The sequence below is a fragment of the Ciconia boyciana genome, chromosome 12 (assembly GCF_034638445.1).
Source record: "Ciconia boyciana chromosome 12, ASM3463844v1, whole genome shotgun sequence".
Classification (NCBI taxonomy): Eukaryota; Metazoa; Chordata; class Aves; order Ciconiiformes; family Ciconiidae; genus Ciconia; species Ciconia boyciana.
In genome coordinates, this window is record NC_132945.1 from 19,664,431 (window position 1) to 19,680,298 (window position 15,868).

Genomic DNA, 15,868 nt, shown 5'->3' on the forward strand with positions numbered 1-15,868 from the left:
GAAAGAGTGAAGTCTATCAAAAGTCACTGTGAAGCAGACAGAATTGCTACCAGCCAATGCCAAGATAAACTGGTCTTCTGGAGCTCCTTACTGTCTCTCCTTTTCTCCTAGGGGGTCATCCTGAGAAAAAAAAGTGGAAAACCGAGCACTCATTTAGGACATACACCTCTCCAAGCAGAATGTCTAGCATGTCTACTGGTGATAAACAGCTGCAATGACAAAATTCCTGGTCCCTACCATTCTAGGTCTCCTAGACTTAAGCTCTGAAGTATTTTATTTTAGTAATACACCAGAGGTATGGAATAACAGAAAAACAGTCATGTACTTTAATACAGGATCAACATACATTGTATCATACTGTACTAAGAGACAACACAGGCAAGGCTGTCACAAAAATACAGGCACTACTAGTATTTTATTTTAGGTTACAGGAAATTAGAAAGTTTGAAAGCAGATGTGGAACAGCCACACTCACACCCCTTACATTCAGCTACTGTAGCCTGAAGGTTGAGAGGTACAAGAGCAACAAAACCAAATCAAACTATTTTGAACAGTATCCAAGTGCATGGGCCCAACTGTACCAGAAGTATAATTACCAGAAGACGTCAGGTTCGTATTAATTTTTATTTTCATATATGTACAACTTAAGAAATGAATCTCCATTTGAAAAAGTTCAGAAGTTATCTTTCAACAACACAATGTAGACATACCTTTGAGGCAGCAAATATTACTCCTATGAAGGCTCTTATGAAAGGATGGATATCATGCAAATGCAATTAAAGAGTACATTACATTCCAAAATATGCAAACCAAGTTCAACTTTAACTCTTTCAGAAAAAGAACATATCAAACATTGTAACTGTGACCCATCAAAGCATTTACATACATGCTTGAAGCTAAGTACACGGACTAGCTAAACTTAAGTAAAATGTAACAACTGTCAAGCTATCTTAACCAGATCAGAACTACAGTCAGTGATCAATCTATTCCAACATCACAAGTGCCAATGTCTGCACCAGCCATGTCATTTTACATTCACATAAACCGCTGCTGACTGCAAAATTCCATATGCTTTTTCAACCCGCAAGGCCCACATTTTTTAGCTTTGGCATTAATTTGTGATCACTGAAAGTACTTAATCCCTCCACTGAACCCGGGGAAGACATGCACAGAGAGCGCCTATCGCAGCAGTGCACAGCAGGAACTACAGGAGCTGCATAACAGAAGCTACTTCCATCAGGCATTTAAAAAGATTCTGGTTAATTCCGCATACTGTACCCCTTGCTTATGATCTCAAAGAGTGAAAGCTGGATTTTTTTTAAACCATAACCAGCATTAGCACTAAATCAAACAAGCAATGCTAGTCTACAAGAAAAAATTCTTACTTAATATTTTAGTATAGTAATGCTACTTGTGCAAACAGTATCTAAAGATGGTCTAATATTACCAGCAGGGAGAAAGCTTCATTCCTTCTCTATGTCATTATAATAAATTGAAATTAAATATAATGAAGATGGTCACTTGTGTGACTTTATTGTCATCACTAACATAACTCAAAAATAAAAGGACTGATAGTCTGAAAGCAATGAATAGGTGAACAGAAAAAGAACACAACTGTTGTGACCTCCCCCAGGATGTTACGTGCACTGCCTGATGTGTGAAAGGTGCTAGATGACTACTTTTTCTTTCTTCAAGTCTAATGCTAACACAATCAAATTTTAGTTGTCTACTCGAAAGAAAATAATAAATTATTTTCAAAATTTTATATAATGTAATTTTTTTGGCAACTATCAAATTGCCTAAAGGCCCAGACTTTTCAGAAGTTTTGTTATCACATTACATTCAGTGCTTACAAATTTCATATAAACAGTATTCCTCACCTAAGAAAACAGTAGTTAAAAGTAGGAAGATTCTTTTATTTCAGTCCATCTAATTTTGAGTCACAGCAGCATATCATTTAGACACTGCTAGGCACATACTGTGTGTATATCTGCAACTAGAAGAATGAAACAGGAAAAGAAAGATCCATTTTACTTTAATCCTGACCAGCAGCTGTTAGCAATTTTCTTTAGTTATCACCGTGGGACATGATGGATGGGAAGACTCAATATGCTGGGGAACTAGTATATAGTGTACAAGTGCTCTCAAGGACTGTTGTTCAACAGCACATTCAGTTTAACTAGGAACTACAGACTGTAAGAGATAACAGATAGTTCCTGGGAGCATCTATCATTCTTCAGAGAAGCTGTCTGATGAAGAGGATAATATCTGGAAGAACAATTGCATGATCTTTCGCTATATAGCTAGTATATCATGTCATTGAAGGAGAAGAAAAGTGAACATTAACTCAAGTGGTAACTCAAACCAAGAAATCTGCATAAAAGAACAAGTTGAGATATTACCATTTTAAGACTTTCCATACACTTTGCAACACAGAGGAACTGGATACACAAAACCATGCAAGTCAAACAAAGCTAATCTACAATAAACAAAACCAGAATACACTTATTTCAAGACTTAACATTAAAATATTCACCCAGTGCTAAACAGGACCAATGGAATAAGGTCTAGACCTAGCCATGTAATTCAATAAAAATTCAATTGGCTCTTCCAGCCTTTATTTCCCTCCTCTTTTTACTTGTTTTTATAATTTCAGGCCGTAAACTTACTGAGTGACACAGGAGCCAAAAAGCAAATTTAAGTAAGGCATCTTCCTCTCTCTATTAACAGCAATGCTCCAGGGATTTGTGATTATATATGTATGTTGGTGCACAGCCTTTTTCCAGCCCATAATTACACGGGATGTCCTTCTCCCAAGGATAAAGCAGGATGTCAACTACTCCAATACAAAAAATACTATTTGAAAAGACATCCTTCTTTTCTGAGCAGACCTATCCCATCTGGGTTGCATACTCATTTAAAAGCATGCACTGACACCCATCACTAACCTTCTGTCTGAAAGTTGTGCCCCATCATTATTAGATGTAGCTGTCAACTCATCAGATGAATACCTTTTTTTGCACTACAAGTCTTACAAATAAAAGCCCAGTGAACTAATTAGTAACTTGGTCCCCAAACAAAAGCTCCATTCCAAAATACGAAATCAAATTATTAATCTTCCAAAATGCTCGACCAAGTCATCACACCCATTCTGCCCCAAACCTTAAACACAGACTATCGAGAAAGGCTGGAAATTACTCATCAAGCTTACAGAGATTAATCCCAGAAAACTTCAAAGACATTCCGATATATTTTAAATTACATAAAAGAATACGGGCAGAACTCTATCCTAAGACTCAAGAACTTCTTATAAAGTCCTGAATTTTACAAATACAGAAGAAGGTAGCCAATGCAAAGCATGAAATACAAAGAGTTTAAAGAGTTTTTTTCATCTCAAAACACCTCAAATCACAGAAGGAAGCAAACTGCACTAGAAGAAATTTACAAGTTCTCTTCAAGGGAAGTACCATGTAAAGCACACTGCATTAATCTAGACTTGACATTATGAGGGCATGTCTCACTGTAGCAAGGTCCATACTAAACACCAGATCAGAGACAGAAGATTAAAGTAAAACATTAGATGTCACAGTCACTGTTCTACTGATCCGGGAAAGGCAGAGACTCCAAGGTGAGCAGAAACTATGAACCTGCTTAATAAAGGCCATTCTTGCAAAGTCAAAAAATCATACATCCAACACTTTCATCCCTTCATTAAAATAGAAATACTAAAAAGGAGCACTCCATAACATATCCCCATTGCTTCTGACTGACATGTTGAATCAAAGGTAAAAGCAGAAAGTTAGCAGAGATAATTAGAGCAACAAAGATCTTTTAGCACAAGGCAGCATAGCTGAGCAGCCTACCAACCAGAAGATGAATTATTTCGTTTGTTACTTAAAAAAAGAAGCTGTTAGTTGACTACTTCAGTTTATTAGGCATAGAAAAGTTTTCATCTAGAGGTCATTCTGAAAAACACCTCACCCTGTGTTTAAGCATGTATGAAGCCCAGCAGAAACCAGTGATAAAGAAGAAAACCAAAATGTGTAAGTATTTGCTGGCTTTCCTTCTGAACATTTCAGAGAAAAATGACAATTTAATGCTGACAGCAAACAAGGATGTCAGTCTAATTAGATTTTTTTTGTTCTGTCATGCTCCTGATCCTATCTAAGTACTCCTCTGAACAAAAATCTGATCAATGATGAAGGCACAATTATACAAACCTTAACATTCACTCTAAATGTAGCTATGCGAAAAAGGGAGAGAGGGTAGGGAAAACAAAGGTGAAGTATATTTCTCTTCAAATAATTAAGTCAGTTTATTTTCCAACAGCCATATAAATTTAAAATATGAAACAACGATAATACAGCTATAGAATCTAGGTTTTCTTTCAAAGCAGCAGCATATAAAACATATAAAAGCTAAAACCTCAGCACAAGCTTCAAAAAACCAAGGACTGAGTGAATTTTGCCAAAGACATGAAACTCACAAAATACAGTACACAAAAATACTGGAATGCATAAGATATAAAGCTACACATTTTAGGTAAAGAAAGACATTGTAAAGTATACAAAATTTGCAAAATTAAACCATGGGATTCGGGGGAGAGTACCATGAATACAAAGAAGTTGGCAATTAATACTTGTAGATGGAGAGAAGAGAGTGGCAGTTTTACATTTAGCATTCAGTTTTCAGTTTCACGACTTCACTTTCTTAGCATCTTTTTTTCCAGAGTTCTCAGTAGCCAAATCTGCTTTTCTCTTCTGTGACTAAAAGGGAAAAAAAAAAAGTATAAATTCAACAAAATGGTGTGTTATAAAAAAAAACAAAATTTGAAGTACATGAGTAACTATTCAAAAAGAAGGTAAGTCACCCTAATGTATTCTATATTTCAATTTGGCTTTGTAGGATATAATGGAAGGGCAAACAAAAATCCCAGATTTAGACACTTAATTTTGCTACCCTTTTTATCTTCTTGAAATCATTACATGGTCTCAATGGTACAGATACCACACATACCATGAATTGGATGAAAAGAACAATTCTGTTCTAAAGATGACAACTCTTCAAAATAAAAGAAGCACTTCTTATCATTTCTTCTTCCAGGAACTACTACGTAGGGGAGGAATAACAATCTGAGATTAAATTAAAGCAAATATATGGTGTAAATACGTAGGCAGAAAGGGGGCAGTGCTACGTTTTCTTAACAAGAGTCTTCCTCTGCTACTTAAACAAAAGACTCTTCTCAAAAAAAAAAAATCTAAAATACTGTGAATTGGGAATACCTACATAAAATCTAGGAGAGCTGTGAATAGACAAATTTTTCAGTTTAATCTCTCAACTAATGGTTTATACTAAAACAAATCAGTGGCTACAATTATCTTTTTCATTTTCTAACAAAATATAATTGAATTCTGCCCCACTAGAAGTAAAGTAAGTGCTGCTAAACATACTGCTGTAACTTTTGCTCCTCTTTTCTTCTTTTCAGCTCTTTCTTTTTCCTCAATTTCCATATTTTCTTTTTCTATTAATGATATGAGAGTATTGCAGCGTCTCTGAAACTCCTAAGGAAACAGAAAACATCAAATCCTCAAAATAAATTATACAAATCCTCTCATTTACATAAATATGTTCAAAATTCTTGAATTCCAAAATACTTGTTTTCCAAAAACATTCAATATTCACATACTAATAAGATTAGCTTAGTTATTGTTGATCTGTCTTTACCTTAGTGTAACCTTATTTATAAACAGAGAGAGATTTACTGAAATATTCAACTTCCTGACAAGGAGTTTTCAGGATTGTCTGTGTCTTTCAAACTGACACCCCAAAAGACTGAGCTGATCTTTCATCTTGTTTAGATGAAGCAAATTATAGCCTGCCAGCATATTATGCCAGATTTTAGGAAAAGAGGTTTTCAAGTATATCTTTAAAGCAGAGAGAAAAGGAATCAAAGCTACCTTAAGCAACACTTTTCTATGACATACAGATTTTTTTTTTGTGATAAGACACTGTAGAGCTTCAAATTGACAAAAATCTATCCAGCCTTAAATCACAAACTCACTGTTGCATTTTTAGTCCAACAGCACCCAAAATGTAGCAGGACCTAAATGCTTTTAGCATCAAGACTTCCAAGCCATCTGAAAGCGATCAAGATTAAATGCCATAAGGTCATTTACACATTAAAAAATATTTCCAATACAACTCTAAAAGTATCTGCGCTGCAGTTAATAACAGTTGGCTTGGTTAATAGAACTCATTTGACTTGGACAGTTTTTTGCATCCCATCTCAAAAAAAAAAGATCTCTTACCAAATACATAATAGTACTCATTTTTAATTATAATTATTCAGTATGTTTTATGTACATTGAGAACAGTGATTCCATGGGCTTTTCTTTCCAGCTCAAAGCAGGAAGCTTTCTTCTGAGGAAAAAAAGCCAGAAAAACGGATCTTACCTCTCTTAAATTCAGTGAAGCAATTTTTGAACCACAAGCTATCCTAGAATTACCTAGCAGCATAAATCTTAACCTACAACTGGTCTATTTGCAATGAAGTGACCAGGTGACCTTTTTGCCCAGGAATTAGTCTCTATTTTCTCAGCATCTGTAACCTGTATATTGCCTCAGCCATCATGTTACATGATGGAAAACAATGCAGACTGCACACTTTCTTGATCCTGAACGTTCTGAAACAGTCAAGCATATGACTTATCTTTGAGACATAAATACCCTCAAGCATAACCACATTCCTTAAGTTGTATAGTTTCCACAGATTCCTCTACGAAGGGTGCTCCATGGCCTTGGGTGAAAGCTGTGTAATTCAGAATGGACACAGAGAATCCTTCCACCACATGAATTTTTTTTTTTACTACCAAAAAAAAGATTCTTCAGGACATTTTTCTTTACAACTCCCCACTGGAAACTTTCCTATCTCATGCATGTAGTTTTTCAAATAGAGTATTATAATGAGTCATTTCTACCACATCCATGTAAAAGTAACCCCACACCCCCCAGTACAGGTTCAACCAAGAATTATGGCACGATGCTTGTGCCCTGGAATGTGACAGTCCTGATGGAGCTAAAATACTCTCACTTCAACCAGTTAAAACCCTCAAAATCAAATTCTCACTTCAACCAGTAAAAACCCTCAACCAGTCAAAACCCACACAACAGTTTTTAGATTAAAAGGCAACATGTCTGAGAAAAATTGAGTGCAAGCCATCCCAATACCCATTGCATCCCCAAACATAGAACAAGAGAGCCTCTGTCCCAAAACCCTACGCTCTATGAATAGAAATGATAAAAAGTAAAAAAGACAGAAGTAGAAAGATGATTGTCGATATGTCAGAAGCATTTTACATCATTTAAATTTGTGTACATTGCACTCAAAGACTTCAGAGCCGTAGGTAAAGACTGATGACAAGCTGCTCCGTAATAACAATCACCTAGATCTTTTCTAGTATATGGGAAACTGGTTTGTGTTAAATTCAAGACAAGCAATTACTCAGAAAGGACTAAGAAATAACCTTGATCCATTTGCCTAAGGCACTAAGACAAATCCTCATCTTTCCTGGGGAAAAACGCTTGCATAAATACATACATTTATTAAAGCGTACAAGTTCATGGTTAGACTTTCCAGATGGACTACTACTCCAGAACAACATGCTGCAGACAGAGGATGGACTCAAAACCAATTTTCTCTGGAGAATCACAGAAGCAGTTGACAGCAAGGTGTGACATGCACACAGGTTTCTTCTACACCTACCATCAGAAAGAATCTGCATGCTAAATCCTGTACTGAGCTACTGAAATTTTAGTATGGACTGATCCATTCCATTTTATTACTTTAAAAATACACTTAGAGTTTAAAATGCCTCGCACCTTTAGAGATGAGATTTTATTCAGTGTGCCCTGATACTTTTCTGTTTAGGATGGAAAGAGATAAGATGTACTTTGCTCACCCCTTCATAGCTATAAAGACTAGTATTGCAATAAATAAGATGGGAGCACTGAAACATCGCCTTCTGCATGACTGAAGGCAGAGATGCTGACTTGGGAGTGAAAGTAGTCCTAAGCTCTGTCAACAGGCCCATATATTCCTGTATTTACAAAGGAGTCATTTGTCTTATACTGGGTAGGGTTTGCAGAAAGGTAAAAGAGAATATGCATAATTTATAACTTCACAAAACAGATACATGATTCACCACTGCCATTATATTTTGCATTCTTCCTGCGTGGACAGAAATAAAAGAACAACTAAACTTAAAAATGTAAACCTCTGTGCCCAGTTAAAAAAAAAATATTACAATTTTAGGCACTCTCAGTCTCTTTGAAAACTTACATTTTGTGTAAACCATCTGGTTTTGGAATAAATAAACGAAGCAGAATTTTTGTTTTCCAAAAAGAAATCTTCAGAAGGAGAAGAAACAGAAATAAGAAGATGGAAGATAAATTAGCTATTTATATGGAATTCAAGAGACATCTAGTGGTTAGTAGAACACAAAGTTTTCTCGAAGAGTCTGGTAAGTCCTTTTCAGAATTATGCTGCCCTTTCTACCTTGTTTCATACCAGTTTGAATGTAATAAAGGGCAATTTTGAGATCACATGTGAATTTCAGTATTCTAAGAAGTTTTATCCACTTTCCCTGAACTTACTATTCACCTCTTCATAAAGATTTGTATTTATACTTGGTTCATTATTCTTGGTATCAAGTGACTTCCCAGCACATTTCTTCATAAAAATTACCAAGCTAGTGCAAAACAGACCCATAGAAATTAATACTTCCACAAATGTCAGGATATTTGAATACATAAAATATACCAGCGATTGGCAGTTATAAACTACTAAACCATACGTATTATGACAATTTAAAACATTTAAGAAAATTAAATGCATGTTGACAGTGAAAGATTACTTTAGTTTTGTATTTTCATACTATTCTTTTTCAGCTGTGTAACAGATGAAAAACTAAAAATATTAATGGATAGAATTTTAAGAGAAAACATAAGCCAAAAAAGATTCACTATATTCCCAGTGCCTCAATTTCAGCATTAGACACCACAGAACATATTTCTGCACTTTAGCAAATGATTCCTATCCCCTTTAAAAAGAAAATTATACTGAACATAAGGATCTGCAAGAAGATTTAAACTGAGCATTTAACTCTATCCCTGACTTAACTATACGTCAACCAATATTAAATGTTGAGCTATGTTTTTAACTTCTGGTACCTATTTCTATGATTTACTTAAATGGATTCCTCCATAGACAACTTAAAAGAAACTTCATAATAAACTAAATATTGGAGGTTTCTCTCTTTATGGACTTAATTTTAAAATCCAGTATTTCTTCAAACAGACATTTTAGTAAGTAAAGCTTATAATTCTTTTTAATTAAGGGCTAAATGCTGCACTATCCAGAAACTCTTTAACTGTTGAAATATCCAGTAGAAATTGTGTTGCATAATTATAAGTAGCACTGGGAAAAACAAATATTCGCACCTGTTCAAATACAGATTTTAAATATTTTATCTTATGTTTTATTTATTCTTAGTACAGTACGCAGAACTCTGAAAGAACATTTTATAAACAAATCCTGATGCCAGGAAATGAAGACAGTAAACAGTAACGCACAGGGGTTCTGCAATTGCTAGACTAAACTACTAAAAAAATCCAGATTTGTATATGAAATTACATTTAAGTTACATCACGGCAGCACAGCATTTAATTAGAAATTTGCTTACAAGACAATGGGGAGAATCTATGACAGCTGTATAAAGGACAGTGTGCTCCACTCTTTTGTATGAGCCATGACCAATATGGTTTTTTATTCAAGCAGATAAAAAAAATGTTCTGGCTCTCACTCATCGCAAGTGAGTAAGATGAAGTTATTTCCCATATTATAAGAAAAATTTGTAAGTACATTTTTCCCCATATAAATACGTTCACATGAAAATGCATGCGTGTGTTTCCTACATAAGGTGCACAGACATACAAATTTCACTCATAAAAAAAGGAACTGAATCAGGGGAGATCTGAGCAAAAATTCTAGGGCAGAGCTAACAGCTTTTTATCATTAAAAGAGTCCCATATTCTGAGGTCGGTACCTACATAGCTTATTATTTGCAACCACCAAAGCTTCTGTTAATGTTATCACTTCCCACTTAATGACTAAATTAAAAAAGAATGGCTCTGCTCTTCAGACAGAGAAAAGAAGAAAAAATACAGCTAAAATTCAGAGTATAGTCTACTTGCGATCAAACTTGTATTACATTCTCTAAGTATGAACAAAATCTTCAGAAAAGTATAATTAAAAAAATTTAAGCACTTGCATGTGATAATCCTTATTCACAACTACCAAGTGCATTTTAAATCAATTGCTTCAATGATTAATTCTTACATGAATCACTAAATTTCCTCATGCTTTTAGAAATTAAGTACCAATATTAGAAAAGCTGTTCTTTTCTCCCAGTGTATAATTCAGATGTTTTCAGTCTTTAATATTGTCCAATAATTCTGAAAAGCAGTCATATTTTAAGAGACATTGTTTGGTAAAACTTTTAATTTGCAATAAAAGTAACAAGGATATTTGTTAGGATAGTCTACCTCTGCATTAATCCCTTTGGGTAACATGGGACTTCAGCTTGGCAGGTTTTCTAATCTGTTTGTTTCAGCTGTATTGTGTTGTTTGCTGTACACTAAGGGAAAAGGTTATTTTATTAAAAACTAGAAGTGAGAGCAAAAACCAAAGTTATTCGTTCAGCACTTGTTTCCTAGACTCCAGTATTCTGGCACAAATCCAAACTTTACGTGATGGTGCTTAAAAAAAAGGAACAAGATACTTTATATAATGACTTAGTCCATGTAACTGATACCTACCATTGCAGTTCTAGATTTGATAAACCAGTCAAATCTGAACTGAGGAGCATTGCGCACACACTGTCTTAGTTCCTCATACACATTTTCTTTGTCAAAGCCCATCTTGTGTAACATGCATATCAAAAATCTGTCTTCCTCTTCTGTGTAATTTTTCCCTTTGTTTGTTCCATACTGAATACGCAACTGATGAAAAGGTGCTTTATACCTTGCAATCTGAATGCAAAACAAAAATAAGACTATTAAACATACAACATTACATCAAGGATTTATTACATATTAGTACAGATTACTGATACATGGTATACTATATATGCTGTATAAAAAGATAGAATGCCCATCCCCAACTATTCCTTTTCTGAAGGAATTTGGAAGAAGTCAGCTGCAGAAAACAAAAAACCTGCAATGATTACTTTGGCATCGAGGGCTTTCTTGATACTGATCCTCCGTTGAATTCTTGCCTCTCCTCGTTCAATTTGAGCCATAATCCTCTCAATGTCCTGTAGTTCATTACAACGTTCCCAGAAAACAGCTAAAAACACAAAACATCATTTGTAAAATAAAATCTTTTCCTCTGCTCTTACTACCTCACTCAGTTGAGGGACTCCAGCAAAAGAAGGAATACAGTCTGTAGTTCCATTAAAAGATTTGCGAATACTCTCCCTTCTACTGTGCTAGCCAAGAAATAAACATGCACAGACCCTTTATTCAATGTCTTTAAAAGTTAACTATAAGCAAAAGTTTAGTAACAACTGTAACAAAGTTTACATTCAACATAATTAATTCTAGTCATGTAAAACTCCGAAAAAAATTACTTTTAAGGATAGCTTTTCCTAACAATGGTGAAACAGGTTAGAGGTGCTAGTCTAGCAGTGAAACACTCCTATTTCAGTTTGCACTAGCTATCTCTAAGGTCAGAGACTTAGTCTATCTGTTATAAAAGCTAGTAATTTGTGGCTTCTCCAGTGCATCTTTCAGCCAACCCAAAATAAATTCAACACTTTGAAGTGAACTCTTGTGGAGCTCTTCCTTTTTAAGCTACAGGAAGAACATTGCAAAGTTAAATTTTATGAAGGTGTTTAGTAAAATTAAATCCAAGGATGAAAGAGGAAAAATTCTGTACAAATTAAAAAGCATTATGTAAATACAAAAGACAAAGATACAGTGTACTAGCTAAAATAGCATATATACTGACAGCATAAAGAGTCACGTTGCCACTATAAGGCAACTTCATGATTCCACAAGACCACGTTGTCAATGTAAATTAACTACTCCAAGTTCTAAATTTGGACTAAGGAGGGATAAAAGCAGCTGAAGGCATACTTATATGCTGCGAATTCAACCTTTGTAACAGAATTAAGTCTTCTGAAAAGAACCATCATGTACTTTTTTAAAAAAAGTTATTCTTATACACATCCAAATTCTACATCTTGTAATTTTAAAAGAACATGTAGCAAAAATGATGGTGATACCACGTGATTAAAAAATACATTTCAAAATATCACAAACCTGAATACTCAATGACCTCCTCAGGTGACTTTCCCTCTACCTCACGGGCAATATTGTCTATATCGTCACGACCATATTTCTCATTAGCTTTAATAAACTGGTTAAAATCTCTTTTATTCCAGTTTGTAAAACCCTGTAAGCAGCGAGAGATCAAGAAGGCATTACTAGGTAGAAGGGAAACATTTTGCAAAATTTTGTCTTATGTATTTATCATTTGCTCCAGTTGGCAATGCCTCTGCAATGTCACATAATTACAGTGGCTAATGGTCTTTCAGGATTTCCATAAACTTGTATTATCCAGGGTTTATTACTGAATCATTAAAAGTCTAAAGAGTTATTTTTGTGCATGACTCCACATACATTAGTGAGAGCTTTTTACTCTTCTTTCTTTTTAAGCTTTTTATGTGGTATTTCTCCAAAGAAACAAGCTCCATGACAGGTTACTGTAATTTTATTTAAGTGGCCCTTCAGCAGACACAAGCAACAAGTGTCTTGGGAGTATAGGGTGCAACAATACAAGTGTCCTTACAAGTTCTTAGAGTAGTGCAAGTATCTAAAGCAAGAGCTCCTACTTCGGACATTTACAAACCCTGAACCAGACAAACAGTTGGATCAAAGCGTAAGTATGTCAAGAAATGATCTCTACTCCAAAAAGATGCAATCAAATGGAAACTCTATAGCACTGTCAAACAGAAAATTTGTTATGTACCAAAGCAATGAATCAAAAACTGAACAACAGTTAAGTGAGATGCAATGCACAAAAACATCATCCAAGAATGAGACATTACAATTTAAAGACAGTGAAAGGAGAAAACATCAAGAACAAACAAGAAAATCACATGCCTGAACAGCAACTTGTAGTGCATTGAGTTTCTTTCATCACAGAAACACATTTACAAGGAACTCTGTCAGTTCTCCTGCTGAATAAGCTCAGTCCACAATTAGATAGCATCTTTACAAGAAGTCTAATATACACAATACAAATATTTCTTTTTAATCATTAACAGCAGTACTGACATGCATATCAGCCCCAGCTTAAATATTTCCTCTGCTATAACAAGCTGAAGTTAATACTCAAATTGTGACCTTGCAAATTTCTCAAGGTACACTACGCCCAATTCTTTTACAGAAAATTTTCTGAATCAAAAAATCCTGTGACCTTTTGAGACACACCTTTCTCCTTAACAATTAGCTTCTAATAAGCCTACTCAGCAGGATAACACTCCAAAACGTCAAGAAACTAGACAGTGACAGGGATTCAGTCCCAGTATAAAAGGAACATGCTTAACAACCCAACTGGGACAAAATTAATGGATGTGACATGTCTTACACATCTGTGTAAATACCGTGTATGTTGATAGAGGCTTGTCCTCTCCAATTCAAACCCTTTTTGATAAAAATACATGCAAGGTAGATGCATATATGAGAAACTCACTGATTGGATTTCTGCATGTATTGCTGCATAGTGCATCTACTATACAAGTCCTTGCCTCAGAAACATCTCAGACATTCAAGGAAATCGTAGGTAACTAAGATGTAAACTTGTTGAAGGACAGGAAAGGTCCCTCAAAGCAAAACCAAGTAAAACCATTACATGTTGTGTGCTTTCTTCTTTCTACAACATCAGTGTAGCTTTCCTGTGCATATTTATCATTACTAGTATTTATAGTCATACTAGTAAAAAGATAAATGATTAAATACTTCAGGTGTTTTTATTTTACCTGTGTTAGAAGCTTTTCTTTCTCTTCAGTTTCCTCAGTATTCAGAGGCATAGACTCATCTATCTTCTTTTGTTCCTCTTTTTGTACCTGAGCTGCATTGGGGAGGTCAGGATTCCTGGGAACCTAAAATCAGGGGTATCAATAAGCAGTAGTGCAGCAGTATTATCAAAGAGACTGTACACTTTTGTATCAACCTTGGTTTACAATTTATAAGCACGTTAGATCTCACAGGACTGATATAGTCCACACCCACTAAGCATTTGTTGTCACAGAACAAAAAAAACCAAACCCAAACAACAAAAAAACCCACCACTCCACACCTTGGCTACCCTGAAGAAACCAAACCACAATAAAATATTTTTTAAAATAACTACCAGAATATTTTCATCAGTATCTACAAAACTGTTGCAAAATTGAAAACAGTACCCTCCAAGTCAAGGTGATCAATATCAAATACTGTCATTTATCTATGCTTGTTCCTTCTTGTCTCACAAGCTCTTAATGTAAAGTTTATCTTCACCTATAAATATCAAAAGGGTCCTATTCACTTTTCCTTTAAGAAGCTTCAGTGAAAAACACTGTAGAATACATGTAAATGGTACAATACATTTTTTCCAACCATTAAATATTAAAGCACTGATCTGTACAACAATTACCAAGTGTGTTTTACCTACATTCGAAACTTACTGCTTAAACCCCTCCTCCCAAAAACAGGACTAGATTTTGTCAAACGTAGGTTATAATTTTGTTATGCCCTGTACCCACCACTTCTACACACAATGACTTAGGGATATGGTGAGAGGCAGAGCCTCACATAGTGCAAGCTGTGACAGTTCACTGATTCAGTGGCACTCTTCATTAGCCAACAGCGGCACTGTTCATTAGATGTAAGAGCTGCCCTCTTACGTCCAACTGCTTAGAACGTTTTATAACTAGAGTGAAATACTAAGTTCTGCCAGGTTTACTATAAAGCTATGCACACTGCCAATGGACCAGACAGACAACGTTATGTAAACAAGGCCTAGCAACATTTTCTGTCCCTCTCCACATTGACACCAATTTCATATTTGTGACCTTTAAATTGTGCATTGCAATTCCATACCACACAACAGCAAACAAGGCAGAAACCACTATCCAGTAAAGATTTTGTAGACCTTACATATTTCTGCAGCAAAAGGCAAAGAAAGTTAAGAGCTGTTTTTAACATCTGGCTAAGAAATTTTCTTGGCTTTGGTGGTTCAAGTCAAGACTGACACATAAAGCTTGGTCTCTACCTATTTGATACCTTCTGATATTGTTTATGGCAGTCTTCAGTTTTAATAATAAACTCTCTTCAGATGGAAAGTTACACTTCCATTTCAAAGCAGAACAAACTTAATCATATTTATCACTTTCATCACCAGTAAACAGTCATACTAAGTTTTTAAGATAACAAGTATTCATGTTCGACCTATCCAGTCTGACAGATTTCATTAACAGGACAGAAACACCTCTCTTTTTACATGCATATTGTCAACATTAGGAATTCTCTCAACCTTATTTGTTGGAATATTAATTGAATAATTTCTTTCCCTAAGCTAACTATACTGCCTCTAATTCTTATCTTAATTCTATCCTGCCATCCACATAAAATTATTTTTGCTTCAAACTAGATTCTAAGACACCTTCTGCTTTTTCCTAAAAATATATTTTGCTAATTCTACTTTTTTGCAACATCAATTTCCTATCCGTTGCTTTGTATGACAAGTTTATGTTCTCCAACACAT

General features: G+C 35.0%; 1 protein-coding gene across 5 annotated transcripts in view; it reads right to left on the reverse strand.

Annotated features, from left to right (window-relative positions):
- Nucleotides 1-373: 373 nt before the first annotated feature.
- SMARCA1 (SNF2 related chromatin remodeling ATPase 1) overlaps nucleotides 374-15,868 on the reverse strand; it is a 37,580-nt gene continuing 22,085 nt past the window's right edge. For 3 of the 5 annotated variants that reach the window (XM_072876765.1, XM_072876767.1, XM_072876766.1), the window contains 6 exons: nucleotides 14,103-14,225; nucleotides 12,382-12,514; nucleotides 11,286-11,404; nucleotides 10,876-11,088; nucleotides 5,451-5,561; nucleotides 375-4,766 (listed from right to left, as the gene is read on the reverse strand). In XM_072876765.1, coding sequence (XP_072732866.1) covers nucleotides 4,695-4,766; nucleotides 5,451-5,561; nucleotides 10,876-11,088; nucleotides 11,286-11,404; nucleotides 12,382-12,514; nucleotides 14,103-14,225 — 771 coding nt within the window. In that variant the 3' untranslated portion in view covers nucleotides 375-4,694. Of the gene's footprint in view, nucleotides 4,767-5,450; nucleotides 5,562-10,875; nucleotides 11,089-11,285; nucleotides 11,405-12,381; nucleotides 12,515-14,102; nucleotides 14,226-15,868 lie in introns of those variants that run through there. The other 2 variants (XM_072876768.1, XR_012044723.1) reach the window with 2 other exon arrangements.